At 56.8% G+C, this 23,867-nt stretch overlaps 1 protein-coding gene across 9 annotated transcripts in view; it reads right to left on the reverse strand.

Annotated features, from left to right (window-relative positions):
* Window positions 1-6,993: 6,993 nt before the first annotated feature.
* The window catches only part of RIPOR1 (RHO family interacting cell polarization regulator 1), a 31,133-nt gene continuing 14,259 nt past the window's right edge, over window positions 6,994-23,867 (reverse strand). For 2 of the 9 annotated variants that reach the window (XM_082368834.1, XM_082368836.1), the window contains exons 2-22: window positions 15,373-15,499; window positions 15,106-15,258; window positions 14,858-14,936; window positions 14,123-14,146; window positions 13,975-14,028; window positions 13,679-13,831; window positions 13,514-13,577; window positions 13,377-13,420; window positions 13,173-13,298; window positions 12,572-12,720; window positions 12,365-12,494; window positions 10,606-12,285; window positions 10,406-10,521; window positions 9,382-9,514; window positions 8,985-9,120; window positions 8,699-8,860; window positions 8,275-8,433; window positions 7,918-8,114; window positions 7,745-7,828; window positions 7,555-7,645; window positions 6,994-7,412 (exon numbers count right to left, since the gene is read on the reverse strand). In XM_082368834.1, coding sequence (XP_082224960.1) covers window positions 7,315-7,412; window positions 7,555-7,645; window positions 7,745-7,828; window positions 7,918-8,114; window positions 8,275-8,433; window positions 8,699-8,860; window positions 8,985-9,120; window positions 9,382-9,514; window positions 10,406-10,521; window positions 10,606-12,285; window positions 12,365-12,494; window positions 12,572-12,720; window positions 13,173-13,298; window positions 13,377-13,420; window positions 13,514-13,577; window positions 13,679-13,831; window positions 13,975-14,028; window positions 14,123-14,146; window positions 14,858-14,936; window positions 15,106-15,258; window positions 15,373-15,476 — 3,936 coding nt within the window. In that variant the 5' untranslated portion in view covers window positions 15,477-15,499 and the 3' untranslated portion in view covers window positions 6,994-7,314. Of the gene's footprint in view, window positions 7,413-7,554; window positions 7,646-7,744; window positions 7,829-7,917; window positions 8,115-8,274; window positions 8,434-8,698; window positions 8,861-8,984; window positions 9,121-9,381; window positions 9,515-9,539; window positions 10,160-10,405; window positions 10,522-10,605; window positions 12,286-12,364; window positions 12,495-12,571; window positions 12,721-13,172; window positions 13,299-13,376; window positions 13,421-13,513; window positions 13,578-13,678; window positions 13,832-13,974; window positions 14,029-14,122; window positions 14,147-14,857; window positions 14,937-15,105; window positions 15,259-15,372; window positions 15,500-16,328; window positions 19,398-22,999; window positions 23,134-23,867 lie in introns of those variants that run through there. The other 7 variants (XM_082368833.1, XM_082368835.1, XM_082368832.1 and 4 more) reach the window with 7 other exon arrangements.

Consider the following 23,867-nt stretch of genomic DNA (forward strand, 5'->3'; position numbering starts at 1 on the left):
TGAGAAGTAGGTCACTTTTGTTCTCTGTGCTCTTACCTGCATTTTTCAGGTATGCATTGATCACCCTTAAATATTCCGTCTAATCTTTACACTTTTCACTTTGCAAAACACCTTCATGCCTGCCCTTTCAACTGATGTTCACAGTTCTTTTTGAAGAGCCAGCCACAGTTTTGTCCTAAGCTCTAGAAATGAAGTGACTTGCTCAGAGTCGTCCAGTAACTTGGCAAAACCAGAATGAGTACTCAGATCTTCCAGCCCCACCCTCTCTCTTCCTGTTCTTTCACTGGCTGCTCAGGGCTTCTCACTGTTAGGTAGCATTTCCATTTTTATAGGGATCCTCTGGACATGATGCTTTAGCTCAGGGGCTGCTTGGGAGGGGGAAGAGGAAGGGAGGTCTATCAGGCAGGCTCTGGGCCTCTCTGCTCCCTCATTTTCTCCCCCTTCTCCGAATTTTATGTGATTTGTTTAAGGGTAAAAAGGTGTCTGCCCTCTAATGCAAGTTGGACACTATTGCCTTAACCCAAAGGAAGAGGTTTTTTTTAAAACATTATTTTATTTTATTTTATTTTATTATTTATTTTATTTTGGGGGTGCGCACCATGCAGCATGTAGGATCTTAGTTCTCTGACAAAGGATTGAACCTGTGCCCCCTGCATTGGAAGCGCGGAGTCTTAACCATTGGACTGCCTGGGAAGTCCCAGGAAGGGCTTTAATGGGAGACATTCCAGCCACTTGGAAAGCAGATAGCAGAGGTATTTGGAATCATGACTTATTAATCTGTAACCTGAATAACTGCTCAATGCCCAGGTCTATGCTCAAGGCTAGGGTAATACTGGAGAGAGATGATGTCCCTAGCCCTCAAGGGCCTTATGTTTTGTCTTATATTAGTCTGGAGACACTAAACCTCGAGCATTAGTAGGTAAAAGTCAAGGATGGAGAAGCAAGTAAAAGGCATGGGCTGCATGTGTGGGAGGAACAGATTGGTCACTGGATATCAGTAAAGCAAGGAGGACTCTCAAAGTTCTGCCTCTTGCCTACACCCTTCTTTTCTTGCCCAGATCTACGTATCTAGCTTCTTTCTGGACACTTCCTCCTGGATGGCTCCCAGGCCACCCTTATGAGCCTTGTCACTCTCCTCCCAATTTGCTTCTCTAGGGCTCCCCCTTTTCAGTGAAAGATGCCACAACCCATCCACCACACAGGCCAGAAACCTGAGCTTCATTTTCTCATCTCCCACATCCCAGCAATCTCCAAATCCTGTCCATTCTACCTTCAGAACATCTCTTCACTCTAACCTCCTCTCTGTGTCCACTGCCTCCATCCTGGCTCGGGCACCGTCACTTTGACCACAGCAGCAGACTCCTCACTGCTCCCCGCTTCCTCCCTCCACACAACTGCCAAAGCGACCTTTCCAAAGCACAGATGTGATCACAAAATTCCCCTGCTTCAAGCCCATGGATGACTCCCCAGTGTCCTGGGGGTAAATCCCAAACTCCTCAGCCACTCCACAAGCCCCTTTCTAACTGCCCCCTCTGGCCCCTGTGGATGCAACTTGCTTGCCGCCTCCACTGGTCTGATCTCAGTTCTCCCTCCCTATATTGTCCCCTGCTCAGGCTTCCATTCCATTCCTTATTTGAGATCCCCGTGGTAAAAGTGCATTTTTAAAATAATTAATTAATTAATTTATATTTTGGCTGCATTGGGTCTTCGTTGCTGCACACGGGCTTTCTCTAGTTGCAGCGAGCGGGGCTACTCTCTGTTGCGGTGCGCGGGCTTCTCATCGCGGTGGCTTCTCTTGCTGCGGAGCACGGGCTCTAGGCGCGCGGGCTTCAGTAGTTGTGTCACGCGGACTCTAGAGCACAGGCTCAGTAGTTATGGCGCACGGGCTTAGTTGCTCCACGGCATGTGGGATCTTCCTGGACAAGGGCTCTAACCGTGTCCCCTGCATTGGCAGGCGGATTTTTAACCACTGCGCTACCAGGGAAGTCCCAGTAAAAGTGCGTTCTAAAGAGCTGTTTCATGGGGGACTCTGGGGGGTATTTTGAGTATCCAGGCTTTTTCTGCATTAAACATACACTGTCCTTTCATGTTCAAAATGTTTTCAGATCGTGTTAAGTTTTAGCGGTATTCATCAAAAGCTATTTCTTGACCCACTTTTGCTGGAGACAGTAAAGGCAGATGCAGCCTGATCAAATAGAGAACTGCCTGGAGCACGTGTTTAAAATACAGATTCCCTGGTCTCTGAATTTGAATCTCCATGGAAGTTCTCAGGTGAATCTTACAATTGGGTAAGTTGGAAAGACCTAACCTGATTTCATTTATAAGAAACATCCAGGGACTTCCCTAGCGGTCCAGTGGTTAAGAGTCCACGCTTCCACTGCAGGGGGTGCGGGTTCGATCCCTGGTCGGGGAACTAAGATCCCACATGCTGCGTGGTGCGGCCAAAAAAAAAAAAAAAAAGAAATGTCAGAATAGGCAAATCTATAGGCTCTGTGGTTATAGTAGATTAGTGGTTGCCTCGGGGGCTGGGGGCCGGGAAAGGGAAGGGGATGTAGAGTTCCCAGGGATGATACCTAAGGAGTGCCGAGTTTCTTTTGGGGTTGATGAAATCTCTAAAATTGATTGTGATGATTGTACAACTCTGTAAATACACTAAAAGCCACTACTGAATTGTACATTTTAAATGGGTGAATTGCATGGTACATGGACTAAATCTCAATAAAGCTGTTTAAAAACAAAACAAAACACTTGGACCGAGCTCTACAAGCAAGGCACCAATCATCTTTTGCAGACTTGGGTGGTACCTGTTACCTAGTAGACTGGTCAGAAAATACTTGTGGATGTATATATTGGAGGGTACAAAGTAAATGAGCGATTGCAATGGGGTGTGATTCCCCTAGTACTGTACTAGGGGAAATGCATGCTTCTGTGACAGGAGCCCAGTGGAAGGGAAGCTTCATGAAGAAATTTGTGATGTCTAGGTTGAAGCCTATCAGGTAACCAGGCATTAGCAAGGCAAGATGAGGAGTGGGGAGAGTGTACCACAGAGGGGCAAGCAAGCCCTGCAGGTGGTTTGGTGAGGTCCAGTGCAGACTGAGGCCCCAGAAGTGAGGCTGGAGAGAGGAACACACTTAAAAGCCTTCGTGAGCCAGGTTGAGGGGGCTGGAATTTTCCCTAAGAGAAAGAGAAACTGTAGTGGTGGGTTTATGTTTTTAGAAATCACTTTGCACCATGGAGAATGGACGGAAGAAGGGCAAGATCAGAGGCAGGGAGCCTGTGAGGGGGCAGTTTTAGTGTTTAGGAGAGAGGTCAACATGTCCTGAAACTGAGTGGTGCCAATGGGGATAAAGAGAAGCAGACAGAATTTAGAAATATTTAGGGCATTTAATTGAGAAGATTCTGATGGCTGGAAGAGGGGACAGGGAAAGAGTCAAGGGTGAGGCCCAGTTGTGTGGCTTGAGTACCTGAGTACTTTCTCCAGAAGTTCTGGAGGAGAAACAGGTTTTGAGATAAGTTTGATTTTGAGAATGCTGTTCAAAAGGTGTCCAGTCAGCAGTTGGATATGGGGGTCGGGAGGTGAGAGAGCCGTGTGAATCACTGGCATACAGCCTCAGCATATAGATGGAAGCCAGAGAAATGGATGAGGTGGTTCAGGGAGTGCGTTTCAAAAGAGAGGAGAAAAGGGCCTAGAATGGAATCCTGTGGAGTGATGTTTATAAGAGGATGCCTGAGGAGGAGGTGGAGGAGAAAGTTGTAAGGAGTTTCAGAGGAAATAGCTAGAAACGTTGGTGTTAGCATGGCAATTCATCTGCTTATTCAGCTGCTCCAAGTCAGTACTTATTGAAGATCCATATGCCCTGGGTGTCTTCAGAGATAAGTGAGACGTGACCATTGACATTAAACTTAAACTGTGACCCCACTGCACACCCCACTGCAGCCTTCTGAAACAAGAGGCCCCTTCTCGCAGGTCAATGACAGTCTTCTTTTCCAAATGATAGATGTTCTTCCTGAGCTGTTTGTATAGGCCCGGGAGTCCTTCCCAAGCTCACCCTTCGGTATTACGTAGGCCCAGAAGAGCCAGGTCTGGCAGCCAAGCCAAGAGCCTTCTGTCCATGGATGATGGATGGCCTAAATAGGGCACTCCAGGGCTGTTTGGGGTTGGGGGGAGCATGTCATATGCCTAGGGTTCAGCAGATTGTACCCACACACCAGGCAGGAGCACACAAGGAAGTTACCCCCGCTCTGTAGGCGAGACAAAGAAGCAGTTCTCTTCCCACGTGCCAACCCATCTGCTTCTTTGCATTTACCAACATGCCTTTTTTTTTTTTTTTCTTCTTTTTTTTGGTTCTCTGCAGCTTTGAATACATGAGGAAGAAGAGCGGGAGACTGGAGGAAAGGTAAGGTTAGAAGAGGGCAAAAGGAAAAGAGGGGAGTCGGGGGAGCCTCCAAGGACCACCAACACAATAAATTGTATTCTGGACTACCTCAGCCTGGTCCCTTTTTTTGCAGTGCATGCTTATTAGTTTCTTCTGGGGAGACCCCCAACGATGGTGGCCAAGGCATGGCTGTGGCCTTGATGGACCTGATTGATGGGGTGCTTCTCAGTGTGTCACAGAACTTGGAGGCCCACTTCCTTCTGTCCCCTCAAGAGGCTGGCACAGGCTCCACAGGACAGCTGGGGACAGGCTTTCCCTGCTCTGGTGCATTTGACTCCCGATGGTGTCATCAACCTCCCATCACTGGAGGCAGCAGGCTCTCAATTGTCCAGAGTCGCGGGAGTGAGTGCCTCCCCAAACCTGTGTGACAGCGGGGTAGATGGGAGGTGTGCTGGGAGGAGCTTCGCCCTGTGGGAAGACCTGTGAGGCTATGTGTGTTGGGGGACGGCAGGGTGTACAGGAGGGAGGACAAGGGCTCTCCCTGCCCCCCACCATCTCACAGACATGGGCCTGAGCCAGGGTATAGGAGGCCATCCAGCCTGACTTCAAGTCACTGATGGAGAGGGGTTGAGTGGCTGTCTTGGGGTTGGTTTACACTGTTCTGAGCTGGGTAGGGTTAGTGGGGCAAAGGCCCGAGGCTCTTTTTGTCTTGGCCTTGACAGTCCTTCAGCTGTACCTCACAGTGCCCTAATTCTAGCTCCTGCCCACTCTGACCTTCATATCCACCCTCACCTAGAGCTGAATACGAGGCTCGGGATTCAGGACTCTCCTTGTAGAGGACAGAGTTAGGTACCTTATGTCTTCCCAGAATTGGAATGCAGAGATGTAGAGCCACTCAGATTTCCAATGACAGTCCCGGTTGACCCCTGGCTGGGACATTTTCCCATCCTACACTTCTTGCCCAGGCCCCGTCTCCTCCTGTGGGTTAAGCCATGAGCTTGTGCCAGTCCAGTCACCCCCGCCTGCACTTTCGCAGGACCTGGTCAGCCAGTGTTCACTTCCTCTTTCCCCGCCACACAGGCCACGCTTTGGATGTCAGTGGACAGTCCTGCCCTACTAGGGGACCTCTTGTGGGGCCTCAGGCCTGAGGGGCTCCTAGGGGTGGTTCTGGGACAGCAACCCTGCTGCAGGGGCCCCTGCGGCAGGCCCAGGCTGTGGCTGGCTTTGGGTGCTGGCTTGGTCTCTATCGTTTGTTTGCCTTCCCCTCCCCTACCACTCCAGCCGACCACCCCAAAACTGAGCTACACTATCCCTCCCATGCCGCCCGTCACAGTCACAGAGGGAGCACCGCGCTGTGCCGATGCGCTGAGGGCTGTCAGCCTGCCCCCACCCAACTGGAATGAGCCACCTGCATCCGCACACAGGTGTTTCCTGTGCTCCTTCCTGTTACCGTTTTTTTTTCTGCTCAGCTTGGCTTCCCCAGCAGGTGGTTAAGGGCCCGGCCAAACCTCTTCATACACAGCTCTAAAACACAGGGGGGCAGGGCTCTCTGGGGATCTGGGTCACCCCCCCAGGGGGGACTGTTGGCATCTCATTGGCTCTACCTGAGTGCAGGGACAGACTCCCCCCAGGGTGTCACGCTGCTGTGCTACAGCCACAGGTACTGGGACGCCAGAGTGGGCTCGGAGTGGGGAAGCCCCTGCCCTTACACTGTCTCCATTGAAAGCTCTGGAGGGAGAGGGGAAGGGTGGAAGACCTGTTTCTCCAGCCTTGAGTGTGGGCCTCCCTCGGGCCCTCCTTAGAACAGGCCTGCCATGCTGAAGTCCCCCCCCTACCCTCAGGTTCCTCCCATTGAACACTTAACTTTCTGGGGTTAATAAACTCACGTGAGCCCTCTCCCTGGAGCCCTCTTTCCTGAAGCAGCACAAGTCTACCAGATGTGGGGAGGTCACAGGGTTTAGTCAGGTTTGTTATTACAGAGAGGAGGTGGCTCAGGGAGAGGAGGGACTTTCTGTTTAGAGTCACAGAGCAGCCATCCGGGTCTCCTGCCTCCCAGGCCCCAGCTCTTCGCCTCTGCAAGAATCTCCTCACAACTACCCAGCGCTCAAGGAGCTCCTTGTGCTCAAGGAGCTCCTTGTGCTCAGCGCCTTCTGTAGGAAGCTGCCTGGGCTGAGGCGAAGACCCAGAAGCCTGGCATTCCCTGACGGGGTTCTGCTGCTCCCTGGTGGCCAGAAGCTCCAGCCACCACCACACCTTTTCCTGCCTGCTTCCTCTTTGCCTCCTGGCCAAGTGAGCTGGCTCCTAGGGAGCCACTCCCAGGACTGGCACCCTTTGGGCCTTCTCTAGGCCAACTCCACAGTTTGGCTCCAGTCTAGGCCCACAGCTTCCAGGCTCAGGGTACACCCACCTGCAGGCCGGGCCTCCTCAGCAACACTCCACCACCCTCTTCCTCTGCCCTCTTTTCCAAGCCCAGTTCCAGCCTCTGGGCTCTCCTCCATCTGGATTTCCAGGGCAAAAGCACATGGCATTGTCACGGTTGGAGTGTGGGCACACTAGTGTCAGGGCCACAGCCAGAGTGTGCTGGAGCAGAAGGTCAGTAGTGCACCAGTCCAGGCTATGTAGGAAAGGCATTTGGCTTTTTTATTTTCTGTAAAACTCTGTAAATAAAATACAAAACCAAGGGACGTGGCAGGGCAGAGGCAGGACGGCCAGGCCCGGGACACCGATCTATGGCAAGTGTGCTGAGCCAAGGCTGGGAGGCACTTGACTGCGGCACTGACTCTTCCCACCCCGAGGACAAAAGGAGAATATATTAGATTTTCATTGATAGGAATCTGTGAGGGAGGAGTGTCTGGAGCCAGCCCTCACCCTCCCTGCCAGTGCCTGGTAAGCCCTGAAAGTGGGGGGAAGGGGCACTGGGGGCCGGTGGGTGGGGAGTTTAAAATGCCGTGCTGGCCATGCTGCCGGGCCCGAAGATGCGGGGCAGGGCATCCAGTGACTCCTCCAGCCGTCGATGGGCAGACTGTCCCTCTTCCCCTGTAATGGATAAAGATGGGGTCAGGAGAGGCCCTAGCCCCGCCCTGGCCCTCCCACCCCTGACCCCATCTCACCCCTATTCCCAGCAGCCAAAATGTCATAGAACTCAACTTGACCCATATCTCCCATTCCCCAGTCTCACCGCATTGCTGCAGGCTCTGCCGAGCTGCTTCCCTCACGGCTTCTGTGTCCGTTTGGCACAGGTACACCAGGGGCTCGATGCCTTCAGGAGCCTACCAGGGGAGAGAGCATTGAGGTGGGCCCAGTGGAGCAGGTGAGAAGGGCTCAGGACCCAGGGCTTGGGGAGCTGGGAGGGGAGAGAAAGGGGTCACCTTGATGCAGCCCAGGGCCAAGCAGCCAGCCACTCTCGTCTGCACATCCTCATCCTCGAGCTGGTCCAGGAAGCAGAGTAGGGCCTGGTTAAGGGTGGGAGGGCAGACTTAGCCAGACACTGGGAGCCTGGGACCCCAGCCTTTGCCCTCAGGGAGCCCTGCCCGACTCTTACCCTTTCCCGGAAGGTAGGGCCCAGTGACAGGCTCCGGAGCTGAGTGCTGACAGCAGCCATGACCTTGTTGTTGCCATGGACAAGCAGGGAGCTGAGGGCCCGGAGCCCATCCCTTCGAAGCCGCCCCTCAGGTGCCAACCTCAGGGCTTTCAGCACAACAGCCTGGTCATCTGAGTTCAGATTCCGCACCAGTAACACTGAAAGAAGGAAGCCGGGCCAGGGGGGTGTCAGTTGGAACAAGCTGGCAGGGCAAAGAGCCTCCCGGGGTGGGTTCTTTTGTACCTTCAGGTCCTGAATTCACACCTTCAGACCCACCCATAGCATCAGGCCACTTTGTGACCAGGGCTACTGCCTCACCCTCCTCGGCAGTCTCGGTCACATAGGCCTCCATGGAGGAACTGTCCAAGGCTTCGACGTAACTCCAGAACTGGAAGACGGTGAGCTGCTCTCCAGGGCCTGACTGGGGCCTCCGGGGCAGCTTCTGCCCCAGGGCATCCTCCAGGAACTTGACACACACTGTGGGAGGCAGTGCCGCAGGTCTCAGGGTGTGGATGGACCTGGGTCCTTAGAGGGAAGAGTGCTCCCACCCCATGCGCAGGTCCAGGGACCCAGCACAAAAGGGTCCAATCTGGGCCCTTTTGTGCTGAGGCATGAGCCTTAGATGTTTCTTCCCAGTGCTCATCTCAGCATGTCTCTGTGGGCTGACCTGGCTTTCCCTGAGGTCCCATCACTGGGGATCTGAGAAAGGAGAGCAGAGGGGGCAGGTAGGCAGCCCACTCACCAGCCTCGGCTAAGCCTGGCTGGCGCAGGGAGAGACGGGCGCCGTACTGATTGCAGAAGGTGAGGAGCACCCGCTCCACAGGGCAGATGAAGGGGCTGAGTCCCTCTGTACATTGGTCCCAGAAGGTCAGGAAGCCGGGCCGGGAGGCCGAGAACTGCACCACTGTGAGGAGGTGCAGGAAACTGTCAGCAACAGAACGAGCCGGTGGGGAGACAGGCGCGTAGGTGGGATAGGGCAAGGGAGGAACTTTGGGGCAGACACGAGCCAGAGCCCACACAGCTTTTACCTTCCTGGGCAGAGGTGGCAGGGATTTCCCATCGCCTGCTAAGCTCACATACTGCTTCGAGCACTCGGGCCTCCCGCAGTAGCCGCTCCAGGGCCCATGCCTCCTGGCAGCGCAGGGGCCCAAATGTGCCCAGTTTCTGGAGAATAGGGGTGGCCAGGTAGCTCAGACCTCAAGACAGAGCTTAGAGAGGGTGGAGACCAGGGACTACAAGTCCCTGCATGCATCGGGAGAGACTTGGGGGAGCCAGAGTGTGGGAGGTGTTCCATTCAGCAAGAGCCAGGCCCTGGGACATTGGGGAGTGGAACTCAGAGGAGGTGTGGAGGGCCAGGATTGAAGTGTAGGGCTCCCTGGGGGAAGGGGCTACAAGGGAAGGGTGGGGGAATACCACTAGCCTCACCAGCAGGAGGCGGCTGCAGTGGTACAGGTGCTGGACCAAGGCAGTGTCCAGAGCTGGACACTCCGTGCTGAGGGGTCGGGCACTAGGTGAGTCGAGGCTGTCCTCAGCCCCAGGCTCCGGGCTGTTTGGGGGCCTGAGAGAAAAATGGGGTCAAACGCCCCAGGAGCACACATCATCATCTGGTCACCAGAGTATTTTTATTAAGTTCCCCCCATCCCAGAACAGAAGAACACATCATGCACAAACAACAGACAATGGGTAAGTTCACGGAGGACTTCCAGAAGGAGGAAAGGGCTGGGACCAGCAGGTGGTAGCAGGGGTCTCCAGAGCCTGTCTGCCCAGGGCTACCTCCAGCTAGGACTGCTGGGACCTCTGGGGCCGCCGGGGCTTGGATGGGCGGGAGTAGGGTTGCAGGCGGGATGGTCTACGCAATGTGGACTGCAAGGGGTTGCGGCCCAAGGGGCGCAGGGCACGGGGCCATAACCTGGGCAGCAGCGGAGGGAGGAGGGGCCGGGCATGACCTTCAACTGGGAATCGGCAAAGGCCACTCTGGGACAAAGAGCCAAGGGACCAGGGTCTCTGGGAAAGCTGGGGTCCAGACAGAGGGGGTTGATGCTGGGGGGCACAGGATGCATGGGGAGGCACAGTAAAGGCTCGTTCACAGGGTAGGTTCAAGGTGAGGCCAAGGAAGAGAGGAGGAGCTGGAGGCTCAGGAGCTGGTGGGGACCGACGGAGGAGGCAGACACTGCAGGGATGAGGAGGAAGGTGACCAGAAGCACTGGGGATACAGATGGGATTGAAAACATGAGCAACAAGGACACACGAGGGGTACATGGGAGGGGTGAACACAGATGTACCTGCCAGCAAGTCCATCCCCTCCCACCCACCTCCCTCGAGCCCACCACCCATCTTACTGCTCTCTTTACGTGCTCCCCCTGGCCTCACCTCACCTGTTCCCCTTTCTCGCCTTTCTCCTTCACCTGCTACTCACCTCCCCTCTTCCCCCGCTCCTAGCCCCTCTCACCTGTCCCCAGGACTGTCATTATCTTCATCTTCATTGAGGAAGCTGAAGCTCTCCAGGGCATGCTCCACAGTGATGCTAAGACTGGAGGTCCGGCTGCGAGTCAGGCCTTGTCTCTGCTGGGGTTGTGAAGGGCGTCAGAGCTGTCGCCCCTGCCTGGCTGCCCTCCCTGCGCTGCCGCAAACCAGCCCAGCCCTCCTCACCATAAGCAGACTCTCCAGCCGGGTCACCTCCTGCTCCAGGCCCTGCAGCTCAGGAAACTGGCCACGATAGTCATCCAGGGCAGCCATTAGGGCCCCCAGTGCCTCTTCCAGTTTCCTGTCCCCAGCACCTCCAGCTGCCCCTGGAACTGGGGCCTGGGCAGCCCTGGCCACTCTAGGGTCTGAATGCTGGGTCACAGGGGCTAGGGGTGAGGGAGGGGGACTTGGGCTCTGATGGATGGCTTCTGGGAGTCTTGGGGAAGGGCTTGTGAGGGGTTCCCAACTGGAACAGGTAGGACTTGGGTGGGAGGTGCTGAGGGCTATGGGGTCTGCCTGAGTGCAGGAAGTGGAGGCTGCGTAGCTACAGGACAGGGGGTCGATGCCTGGGAGGGGAGGGTCTGTGTTTGCAGAGGGGTTGGAGAGCGTGTCAAGGTCTAGAAAAGTGGAAGGGCTTACAGTTATAAGGGTGGGACTTGTGACAGAATGGGTAGGACTCCTGGTGATCTGGACTGGGTCCTTAGCATTGGGTGTAGCGGTGTGAGTTGAAATCCTGGCTGTGTGAGTAGGGGTTGCAGTAGTGTGGGTACTGCTTGCGGTGGTGTAGGTAGAGCTTGCAGTAGTGTGGGCGGGGCTTATTACGGAATGGGCAGGGCTTATTGTGGTATGGGTGGGGCTTGTAGCAGTGTGGGTGGGGCTTATGGTGGTGTGGGTAGGGCTTGCAGTAGTGTGGGTGGTGCTAGTGGTAGTATGGGTGGGGCTTGTGGTAGTCTGGGCTGGGTCTGTGGTACTGGGGGTAGGGCCTGCAGTAGAGAGGGTAGAGATCATGTGCTTGCTGGTGGGGCTTGTGACAGTGTGTGTCAGGTTTGTGACAGTGTGGCTGAGGCTTGTAGTGGTCTGGACTGGGTCTGTAGTATTGGGGGCAGGAGCTGCAGGAGTGAGGGTAGAAAGCATTGGCTTGTGGGTGGGACTTGTGGTGGTCTGGACTGGCCCTGTGGTACTGGGGGTAGGGCCTGTAATAGTGACGGTAGAGACCACAGTCTTGTGGGTAGAACTTGTGGTAGTGTGAGTGAGGCTTGGAGCACTATGGGTAGGGCTTACGGCACTAGAGGTGGAGCTTGTAGTGGTGTGGGTGGGGTCTGGCAATTCAGGAGAGCTAGAATTTATGCTCTTGTTAACTGAGTCTAGGTGTGCAGAGGGGGCAGGGTCTGTAGATGTGTGGGCGGGGCCTGTTGTACTGAGAGTGGGGCTTGTGGCAGAATGGCCAGGGTCCAGGGCAGAAAGGACAGGACTAGGGTGCTCCCCATGTGTGGGATCTGGGGGTGCAGGTGGGCTGGGTCCCCGGACTAGACTTTCTAGGCCTGCAGCCTCCACTGAAGCCTCAGCCAGGGCAGCATCCACACTGGCCTCGCTGATATGGCTCAGAGTCCGGCTGTAGGGGGCATGCCCATTGGCCAGGGCTGGGGCCATGGCCCTCTCCTCATCCACAGTCCCAGAAGTGGAGGTCTCAGCCCTACGGAAGGCAACCTGGATGGGCAGAGGCTCAGGCTGCTGCACCAGGGGCCTGGGGGCTGAGGAGTGGCGCGCAGTGCCTGAGAGCTGTGGGCTAGAGGAGTCATCGGAAGATTCGGATGACAGGGACCACGCTGTCCCATTCTCCAGCTCCTCCTGCCGCCTCAGCATATTCTAGGAGAAAGAAAAGGACATCTCAGGATCACCCCCAGCAAACCCCTGGGTGGGGGGCTGAGCCCGGGATGTGACTCACATAGAAGGCCTGTTCCCGAAGTGAGGGCGTGTCTGGTGGGCTCTGGCTGTAGGTGGAGAAGCGCTTGGTGACTGTGGAGGCCTTGTTGACAGTAGAAGCGGCTGAGGGCTGGTCATCCTTGTCGAAGGGACTGGAGAGGGAAGAAGCTGTTAGCAGGTGCTAACATCAAGCCCCAGCCCCGTCTCCAAGCCCCTCAGCCCCACCAACCTCCACGTGACTTCCAGGCTGAGCTTGATGGTGCCAAGGTCATTAATGTCCACAGCTACAACCTGGGGCAGGGCGGCGAACAGATCCTTGGTCTCACAGGAGACGCTGCCTACAACCACATGGTTGGCCAGGCCCTTCAGTTCTGTCACCTGTAGCCAAGAATGCATGGTGGGGTCACAAGGGTGTAGGGGTCATGAGATTGTGGGAGATCAGAGGTCTGAATTTGCATAGAGGTTATGTGACAGTCACAGGGTCATCGGGCCATGAGGAAGTTACAGGGAATGGAGTTCTCAGGGTAATGGGGCCATGGAGGCCCGAAGCAGCCTGGGAGCATGGGGACCACAGGGGTCTAAATTTGTAGTCATCGAGGTCGTGGGAGTCACAGCCTCATGAGAGTTCAGGGGTCATATATTCACAAGGTCAGGAGGTCACAAGGAAATCACAGGGTCATGAAGGTCAAGGGGTCACACATTCACAGGGCCATGGAACCAGATGCGGGTCACAGGGATAAGGGTCTCAGGGTCATGAGGATCATAAGGGGTTCACAGGGTCATAGAGTCACAGGATCTTGGTGTCCTATGGTTCTGGGCAGAGACATCACCTTGATGGACAGGAACTCCGTGAGCAGAGGAAGAAAGACGGTTTCCTCACTGTCCCACACCTGCTTTCCACTACCCTCTATGCGGCCCCGTAGTTTCCAGCGCTGACGCCCATATTTCATGCAGATCTAGGGGAAGAGGCAGGATGAAGCAGCCCTTGGTGTTGCGACCCTGCCATCCCAGCCCTTCCCTGCCCATCCTCCTACCTCATACTGATCGCCCACACATAGCCTGGCGAAGCCGGCCAGCCCTGGGAGTGGGGGAGAAGGAGATGAACGGGGTCCAGGGGTCTCAGGCACACACCTCCCTCTCCCCGCCACCAGTCAGCCTCACCACTTGGTACCTTTCATCCGGAGATGGAACTCTCCCAGCTGTGCTTCCAGCTCGCTCTCCAGCAGGCACATGCTCTGAGGGGGATGGGCAGGGACAGGAGGAGGTCAAGAACCAGTCCCCTCTCACCAGCTCTGCCACACTCTGTGCCTCTGCCTCACTGGCACACATCCCTCACCTCTGTGTACTCCCGATGCCCCCGAGTAGCCTCGGCCAGGCTGTCCCGGGCCTCACGGCTCCCTGGGGAGCCGGTGCTGTAGGCACGGACCATGTTGTAGGCGCCATCCCGGAGACGCCGCTGGACACAGTATGCCTCATACAGCTCGTCGATCTGGGCAGATGAGTGGGGTGGCAGAGGGGGGATTGAGACTCACTACTGGGGTTGCTCACCCAGGGCCTAGCATCATCCCATCTCCCTGTGATACCCAATCCCCCACCCCACGCTGCAAGCACACACGCATGCTGCACAAGTACCTTGCTGGCGTGGAACTCCAGCCGTCGTAGGAAGCGTTCAATGGACTTGACTTGCTGGGGGAGAGGTGCGTTAGGAGAAGCCTGAGGCCCAGGGCCCTTTACCTCCCCCTGAGCCAACCTCTTTCAACACCGTTCTCTATACACTCACCTTGTCCAAGTCATACAGGAAGCCCTGCGGGTAGAGATGAGGGGGGCATTAGGAGGTAGGGGAAGTACTCCAGCAGGGGCAGTTGCTCACCCAGACCTACCTAGCTCCTTTTCATCACAGCCTTCCTCCCTCTCACACCACGGTCCACAGCCATTCCAGTCAAAGGAGGGACTGACCTACCTTCCCACGTGCCTGGTCTTTGCTGGTGTCATAGATTTGGTCCCCAAGACCCCTCTAGTACTCTTCCCCCCACCTCTTCCATGGGATCCCTCCCCTGGCCCACTGCCTTTTCTACAACCCCTAGGAAGAGAGCTCTGTGCCTCCTCATGCATGGTTCCCTCTACCGGGGAACTCCTGTTCATGCTTCAAGACCCAGCAGAAATGTTTCTTCCTCTGGGAAGCCCTGACCTGTTCCCCAGGAAGAACCATGGCTCTCCCTCAGTACCACTACAACATAATCTTCTGCTGTCCATGTCTGTGGGGTTTGACCCAACCCACTGGAAGCTCCCATGGACAGGCACTGGGTCCCAGGCAGAAAGTACATGCAGCCTGGGAAAGCTGAGGAGAGAAACTCCCCAGCCTTTCCTGATACCCACTTTTCTAGTCACACCTGGACTAAGTCACCCCAGAAAACAGCTCTGATGTCACCCAGGGCTGGTGCTGCCCAGCCCCCCACACCACAAGAGCAAAGGGCATATTAATCCTGGGCATACAGGATGCGAACCCTTCACTTACCAGGCGGGAATTCCTCTTGGACTCCCTTATCTGTCTTTGGAGTTTCTCCTGTTCCTGCTGGTGCACTTCCAAATAGGCCCTGGGGAAAGGGGTGACCACAAGAGTTATCTTACCTCTCCAGCTTCTACCTGCCCAGGGAACAGGCAGTGAGGAGAGGGTGTGAGGCTGGGGAAGGTTCCTACTAGCAGAAAGGGAATGAGGACTTAGGGAGGGATCATGGGACAAGGCATTGGGAGGGCACTGCTTACGTCAGGCCTCGCTTGAGTGCCGCGTACACCAGGTCCAGCCGCTCAGGCTGCGGGACCTTGGGGGCCGGGTGCGCCACTGAAAACATCTTGGACACTCGGGAGAGTGCTGGGGGCTTCCGTGGGGGCCCCGGGGGACTGAAGGCTGGGAAGCTCCTGAAGAAGAGACTGCACTCAGGAAGGGGCAAGAAGTCATCCCCCAAACCCTCACTTGCACACTCCAACCCGGTCAGACTCTCTTGACCCCATTAGCCCCCCTCTGCCGCGTACCTGGGCCCCCGCTCCTGGCTGCCGAGGACGCCTGCGAAGGACTGGCTCCTACTGACCCGGGCGCTGAGCAGGCGGCGCTGCGGCCGCACCGACAGGGACATCATGGAACGAGTCCGCGCGGGGCTCCCTGGGGGTGGCGAGGGCGGGTGTCCAGCGCCAATCAGGCCCTTGAAGCCCCCTCCCCGCGGCCCAGACTCTGTATCTCAGTCCTGCCGGCCACGGCCTGAGGCTGGAGTCCGAACCCCAGCGGCCCTGGTGCTTATGACAGGGCGGCCGCGGGTGACTCGGTGTCGGACTCAGCGTGGCCTCGGCTACACCCCCACTTCCTGCAGAGGTGCAGGCTCCGCCTGCCGCGCGGGGCAGGAAGGGGGGTCGCACTGGGACCCTCCCCGGGCTGGGAAGGGGCAGGAAAGGGGAGGGGCGTGCGAAGAATGTGCGGAAGCGCCTGTTTACCCGGGGGTGGGGCGGGCTCCCCAGCCCTGCCCTGACCTCCTCCCCCCAAGTGGACCAGGAGCTCCCACGCCCACACCCCAAGAGGCCGCAGGAGGTCACGGGGCGGGGCGGGGTGCGTGCTTTGAGCCCAGCGGAGCTGCCTGGCAGGCCCGGCCTGTGCAGGTTGGGCTCCCTACACCGGCCCGCCCCGCGGAAGCTGCTCCCCTCCAGCCCCCACCCGCTCCGAGGCGCCCAGACGCCAGAGCCCTCCCGATGCCCAGAGCCGGGGGATTCCCAGGGTGGGGGGCAGTGCCGAGAAGTGCCCCGCCCCCTCCACTTTCCTGAGACTCCAACCGGGAAACTGAGTCACAGACAGCAGCCTTCGCCCGTGACCTTAGCAGGAAGAGATCCTCCGCAGACCCCCACACCGCTCCGGCGAAACACGCGCCCCAGGCCCCCAGAACGCGGCCCGCAGCCCCCTGGGACCAGCCCCGGAGCCTCCGCAGCCCCGGACCAGGTCCTACCTCTCTTCTTGGAGTTCATGGTAGGTCCGGGACAGCCCTCCAAGCCCCGCGCTTGCCCCCCGTGTTCCCGCCGGCCCAGGGCCACTCGGTGCCGGCCGGGCTGGGCTCCGCGCTCGCTCCCAGCGACTCTGGCTCCTGCTTCAGCTCCTCCCGGCGCCGCCCCCCGCCCAGTTCCTGCCGCCTGACTCAGCCCGCCGGGATGGGGCGGGACCGGCCGGACCACGGGGGCACCGGGCCCTTGGCCCCCCTCCCAGCCTCTGGGAGGGGTGACTGGAGGTTCCCCTCAGGCAGGGGACTTACGGGGGTCTTCTCGGCTGGGTCAGGAGTGTGGGTAAAGGGAGTCGAGGGCAGCGGTGAATATGGAGGGATAAACAGAGTGAGGACACCGGGTGGGGCTGAATTGGGTGCAGTTAGCACAGGGGCCTCATGGAGTGGCTGTTGAGGGGTGCTGAGGGAGAGCTGGACACAGAGGGCTTAGAGTTGGGGTTCTGAGTGTGTGAAGGCTAGAGAGCAGGGGCTGAGAGAGTGGAAGGAAGGGCTGGGGGTGCTGAGTGGAGGGACTGTGCCAAAGGACGGCAGAGAAGCACTGAGCATGAGGGGGTTTGGAGGCTGAGAAGGAGCTAAAAGTGGGGGACTGGATCAACCCCATATTATGTGTTGCCGCCGAGAGAAGAGAAGCAGCTGGGTGCAGAGAGTCCCATAGCACCATGCACCACCCCCATCCCTCCACCCTCAGAGGGGATGCTCAGTCTGGACACCCTCTCTACCCCCAGGCCACAGGGTAGAGGATCCGGTCCCATTGCCCAATCAGGCCCTTCTCTCTGGCAGAAGCTGCATCCTAGGGCAGAGGCCCCATCCTTCTGGCCCCCACCTCACATGGACTGAATCCCCTTGGTGTTGGCCCTTTCCTGCCCCCAGTATCTCTTCATTGACTATCCCTATCCAACTCTAGCCTGGATAAAGGCCCCCATAGCCACCATGCTCAATTCTGCTGCACTGGGCTTACTTTTTCCCCAAGAGGCTGGGGTGGGCCCAGGGGTCTGCATTTCCAACCAGCCCACCACCCCCTTACAGATTCAGATGCAAGATGTCCAAGGATCCTAGTTTGAGAAATGCTATCTCCCCCTCCCTCCTTGAAGACTGGGTGCTGTGCACCCTATGCTGGCAGCTATGCATTCCCATGGATTGCCCACCCAACACTGGCCTCTCTGCTCCCTGCAGCCACCCTCCATGAGAACAGCCCAGTCTCATCACCTGGCTCTGGAATGCCCCTTTCCTAAATCAGAACCACATCTCCATCACCCCCACCTCACCTGCCTTGTACCTGTGACCTCTTGAGCCCTCAGCTCATTTATTCAACTATTTACTAAGTGACAACCCTATGCAAGTCTCTGGAGATAACAGCCGGAATTGCACAGACATCGCCCTGCACAGAGCTCACAATCCGCCTCTGCTTCCTTTCACTCTGCCAGTTCCCTCCTACCTTCTCTTCCCTACCTTCCTTGCACACCCTTCTCCCCAGCCTGGATCTGCAGCCACCACTCCAGCTTGCTCGCCTGCTACCAATATCCCCAGCACCCTGGGCTTCTCTCTTACCTGGCAGAAACCAACCCTGGGCAACCCAACCCCCTGCCTTCTCTGCACCTGTGCACAGGCTGGCGGGAGCTGCCAGAGGTCTTGGCACAGCAGCTGGGCTGGAAAAGAGCAAATCTCAGCCTCAGCCAGGCTTTTGTTTCCCATGCGGGAAATCCTCATGTGTGACCTTAGCCATCTCTCTCCCTTCCCATGGAAGATGAGTGTTGCAAACTTTCTCCACAAGCCTCAAACAAGCTCAAGTCACTCCCACAAAAAAGATAAAAACAACCCTGGAAACTATCCAAATGCCCATCAGTAGATAATGCAATGCTATACAACAAAAAGAATGAACAATATACAACCACATGCAACGATACGGATGAATCCTACAGACATAATGTTGAGTGAAAAAAGCAAGACCACAAGAGAGGATATATGTTTGAATTCCTTGATATAAAGTTCAAAAACAGTTAAACTTAATCTATGGTGACAGAGTCAGAATAGTAGTGACTATTAATAGTAGTGACACTACCCCTGGGGAGTAGTGACTGGAAGGGAGCACAAGGGGGCTGACAGGGTACTGATTATGTTCTGTTTCCTAATCTGGGTTCTATTTCCTGATCCTATATGGGTGTGTTCCTTTGTGAAAATGTCTTGTGAGCTGTACACTTAGGACATGTACCCTTTCTGTGTGAATATTATATTTCAGTATAAAGTTAACTTTAAATAAATAACTACAAAAAGAAATTACCCCTCTGTGGACTCCCAGTCTCTTTCTAGCTACCCTACCCCTCACCCTATTTGGCTCTTTTAGAGCCAAGTTTCTTGAAGAGGTGTCTACCTCCATTTCCTCTCTAAACCCACCCACTCTTCTTCCTATCCTGGTCCAGCTTCTGTACCCAGTACTCCCCTGACTGGTCGGGAGAAGGTCACCAGTGACTTCCCCATTGCTGAATCCAGTGTCCAATGTTTGGTCCTTATCCTGCTTGATCTCAGCAAAGCTTTTCACTGTGTAGTTCTCTTCCTCTTCCTTGAGCCTTTCCTTGTCTTGGATTTCAAGAGGCAACATGCCTCTGGCTTTCCACCTATCTCTCTGGCTGCACATCTTATTTTCCCAGAGGATCTGTCTTTCTCCCCATCCCCGAATGGGCCTCATCCTCCCCACTCATGGGCTGGGTACATCTCCCACAGCTTAATGCCATCTAAATGTTGCCAGCTTCCATATCTTTTCCTTGCCCAAACCGTTCTTCTGAGCACCAGGCCTGTTTATCCAGCTGCCTGCTTGATACCTCCTGGAAGCTGAGTGACAATGTGGAGTGGGTTATTAGGGTTGTGCTAAGTTTGAAGTCCCCAAACTAAAGTCACCACTTTCCTCCTCAAACCTGACTCTCCCCAGTCTTAACCTCTCCACGACAGCCCCACCATCTATTTATCCAGTTGTTCAAGACAGAAACTAGGAATCATCGTGGGTCCCTCAGCCTCTGTTACCCCCACATCTACTCAGCCACCCACTCCTGCCCTCTCTGGAATCTGCCCCCTCACCTCCACCCCCATAGCTAGAACTCAAGGCCAAGCCATCACCAATTCTCACCTAGAACCCTACAGCAGCTTCCTATTGGGTTACCTGTCTCCGTGCTAACCCACAATGATCTATTCAATAACAGCATTGCCCCTCTGGAAATTCCAGTCACCTGACAATGCTAAAAACTGTCCTTTATCAAGTGCTTTCTATGCCAGGCACTGTGTTTAATTAACAAACATCATCTCATTTAATTCTGGCAACAAACCTATGGGGTGTGTCCTATTAGCCCCACTTCACAGATGAGAAACCTGAGGCTAACTGGCTGTGTGACTTTGGGCAAGACATTTCTTAACCTTTTGGGGCTGCAGATATCCATCTGTAAAACGAGGATAACGACAATAATAATAACAACTATCTCACAGGGCTGTTGGGAGGATGAAATGAGATACTTCCTCTACTGGGAGTGTTCAGGGAAGGGAGAATTGTATGTGGAGTACAGAAGTTGGGGTGGACACAGTACCTCACTGTAAACACACAACAAATGTTAACTGATGTTATTAACAATTATTAATCTGCCCAAGATTACACAGCTGTTAAGTGGTAGGGCCAGGATTCAAACCCCAGGACTCTAAATCTTTAACTTCCCTCTATTCTAACTCTTGTGAAACATCCATGGGCATTCCTCTACCCCAAGGATAAAGTCCAGACTCTCTAACATGACCCACAAGACCTTCAGGCTCTGTCCCTTCCCTCATATACCTTCCTCCTCCCCTCACAGTCCTCTGTTCCCCCCATGATCGTTCTGTTCCAGATACTGTGAATTCTCTCCATGCCTGTAAGGCTCTTCAGCATTTAAGCAGCAGCTCTCATTGATTCTAAATCCTCTTCCCACTACTCTCAGCCTGACCAGCTCCCTCTCTTTTTTCAAGTCTTACCCTACTACTTCTTCCTCCAAGAAGCCTGCCTTGGATTGGGTCCCCCTTTAAGGTGCCTCATAGTTTCCTCTCTCTGATCCCTGAGGCCACATAACTCAGTTGTCAGTTCTGCTTTAGGGTCTGTCTTCCAACCAGATTGTGAACTCTGGGGGCTGAGGCCTGTCTGCTTTGCTCACTGCTGTACCCTCTGCGCCCTGCACCAAAGCAATGAAGGAAGGCAGGAGCTGATTATGAGTTGGGGGCTGATTGAACTGGGTTGCCCAGATACAGGTAGATCCTGAGCTGCTGGAGGAGTAGATTTCAAGTCTCTATCTACCCCAACTCCTCTACCTCATAGACAATTTCCTTTTCCATTCCTTACTTTCTGATTGTATCAGCAGGTGGGGTTCTGCCCTCTGAGAATGGGGCAGGGTGGGGGTTCCCTGGGATTCTGGAACTGAGTAGGTGGGCTGGACTCAGAGTAGGCTGACTGTCCCATCAATTTTCTTTCTCTGGGCTTCTGCCACAGGGACCAGGATGTATAACTGTTGGTCCAGATGACCATCAGAATATCAATCTAAGTGACAATTCCAGGGGGTGAATAGGCAAGATCTCCCCTGCTGGGGGTGGGGGAAGGGAAAGAGCAGATCCCCTTGAGCAAAGGGAGAGGGGCCACCTCAAATGGGGTGGGGGAGAGGCTGGCTGATAAGAGCCAGGGGATTATCTGGACTTATGGCAGCCCTGAAGTCTGTTCTGGACATGGGAAAGAACCCAGGTCTCAAGGGTGATGGGGCCCGCAGCATAGCCAGCTCGGGGCAGCTAGGAATGGAACTCTGCCCGCTTGCGTGGCCCCAGATCCCGCGGCCTCTAATACCCTCTACACGCCAAAACTGGTGCACTTGTGTGGGTCAGGAGGTCCCGCCACCTGTGCTGCCCAGCTCAGTGGTATGCCAGGCCAGCCGCTTTCCCGGGAGTCTCCGGTCCAGCCCCGCCCCACCGCAGGGCCGCCCAGGATTGAGGTAAACAGACGCTAAAAATAACCCGGGCAAGGGGCGGCTTCAAGGAAGAATGGGGTCCCTCCTGAGCCTGCCCCTGTCTCCATGGCAACTGCCCCAAACCCGGCTGCTGACGTCATGCCGCAGCTGCGGGAGCAGGGAGGGAGGGGGGCGCGGTGCGGCCTGGGACCCCCCACCCCGGAACCGGGCGGAGGCGGCCGGGTGGCCTCACTTCCTGCCGGCCCCCTCCCTGGTCAGCTGGTCACATTCCCGGACGGCGGCGCACTGGAAGCCTTGTGGCCTCCCCCGGGCCGGGCCTGGCAGAGGCGCTAGTCCGAGCTGAAGCGAGGGGCCCGCAGTGACTCAGCCGCGTCCTCCCCGCCAGCTTTTCCACCGGGGGAGGACCCAGCCCAGCGCCCTGTGTGCTCCCCTCATCCCCCCCCCCCCATTTCCAGGTACCCCTCTGCAGCTGCTGCCCCACAGGACGCAGGACAGAGAGGTTTTTTTTGTTGGGTTGTTTTTGTTTGTTTATTGTTTTTGACAGGGAGGTTTTGTACCTCACTCTCCAGTTCTCATCTCTCTCCCCGCCCACCCATCCCCGCCGCTACCCCCCATGCCGGGGAAGCGGATAGTGCAGTGGCAAGAATTCAGATCTGGGTCTAATTCCCACCTCTCTCCAAACCAGCTGTGTGACCTTCAGAATATTACTTAACCTCTCTGGGCCAGTTTCTGCATTTGCCAGATCATCTGGTAACCCTCCTCAGAAGGCTGTGCCGGCACTGAGCAATGCAGGCCCAGGGCAAGCCCCACAGATGGCCCACCGTTATTGTTACACTGGACTGCACACAGTAGGTGCTCGGCCAGCCAGCCTGGACACATATTAGAAGCAACCCAGAACTGGCTGAGATGGGTCAGTCTTGGAGGCTGGACTGAGGCCTAACGGGGAGAGGAGAACAGAGGGTGCTGAAGCCAGGCTTACCCAGACCCCTAGCCCTGGTGAGCAGCCCCTTCCCCAAACCGGTTCTGCAGGCTGCCCAGGCCTGGCTGCTTGCAGAGTTTCCACACCAGCCTCTCATTTCCAGGTACAGGGTCTGTTCCCCCACGGCGCCGGGGCTATCCTCTCCGGCCTGGGCCGCGCCAGATTTGCACGAAAAGCCCAGCCCGAGGCCGGATCGGCCACCTCGGGTCGGGGCCCAAAGCGGCTTAGGCCAGCCGGTGGGGCCAGAGAGATTAGCTCATCTCGGAGGCGGGCCTGCACCCCTCGTCGCCCTCTCCCCATTCCCAGCTCAGTCTCTCCTACGGCGAGGGCAGTGGGGCTCCCGGTGAGCGTCCGTGCCAGGGCCCAGGCTGGCGCCAAGGGCCCACCCTCAGGCCTGGCCCACCCCAGAGCCCCGGGGCACAGGCCGCCTGGGCCTTGCCGCGGGAGGGAAGGAGGCAGCGCCGGGTGCGGCAGGCCCAGAGGCGGCGGCTTTTGTGGGCGTCCTCCGCGCCCGAGAGGAGGGGAGGAACGACACCGCGAGGCCTGGGTCCCGGGGATGGGGCGATACGGGACAGGGCCTCAGCCGGGGCAGCAGATCCGGGACTCCCCAGGCGGGGGAGGCACCAGAACCGCCGCGCCCGACCCCCGCCCTGCCCGCGGCCCCCGGAAACGGCGGGGACACTCACATGGCTGCGCTGGGCTGCGCGGACTTCGCGCTCTCCGTGCACTGGTCGCTGCCCGGCTAGGTCGCGCCGCAGCTGCCGCGGTCGCCGCCGCTGCTGCCCGCCCCTCCCTCTGCTCCGCCGCCTGCAGCCCAGACGCCCCGCTCCTCCCCTGGCCAGCTGGGCCCCACCCCCTGCGCTCCCGCGGCTCCCGCACCCCTGGAGGCGCCCACTGCTCGCTCCGCCCTCTCGGCTAACGGGGCAGGCCGGTGGCTGGCGGCATCCACCAGCTTGACGGGGCGGGGCGAGGCGGGACGGGACGGGACGGGACGGGGCGCGGGAGGGGAACCCTGGACGACACGCGGGCGGTGGGAGTTCTCAGCGCTCGGGATCCGGATACATATGCGGGAATAGGGCGACTTTCGGAGAACCATTAGCAAAGGCAGGAAGGAACCATTCTTTCCCATGCAGACCCCAAAACCGGGTGCACCGGAGAGCCTCGCCTGCCTGCTCCCTCCTTGAATTCCGTGGGCTCTAGAGACCTTTCAGGCCCCCATATGTGAAACAGGTCCTGGAGGGGCACTGCTGCGTTGAGTTGGTTGGAGGAAGGGATCAGGGCCAGTTTCAGAGAGGGGAACAGGAAGGCCTGAAGGCTACTCATCAGACACCTTCTGGGTCTGGACGCTGCCCCTGAGCCCTGCCCGTCCGCCGGCCTCAGTTTCCCTGCTGTGGGGGCAGGCTGTCCTTCCTGCCACCATCTGGCACCGGTAAGTCTGAGCTCTTAGCCAGGCCACGCAGTCACCACTCACTGGGTACTGGCATCTGCGGAGTCTCGGGCCTTTCTCTGGAAGCATGGGTGAGGACCCTGGCAAGGTCTGGGTACATGTTGTCC

This window comes from Balaenoptera borealis, assembly GCF_965194805.1.
Source record: "Balaenoptera borealis genome assembly, chromosome: 19".
NCBI lineage: Eukaryota > Metazoa > Chordata > Mammalia > Artiodactyla > Balaenopteridae > Balaenoptera > Balaenoptera borealis.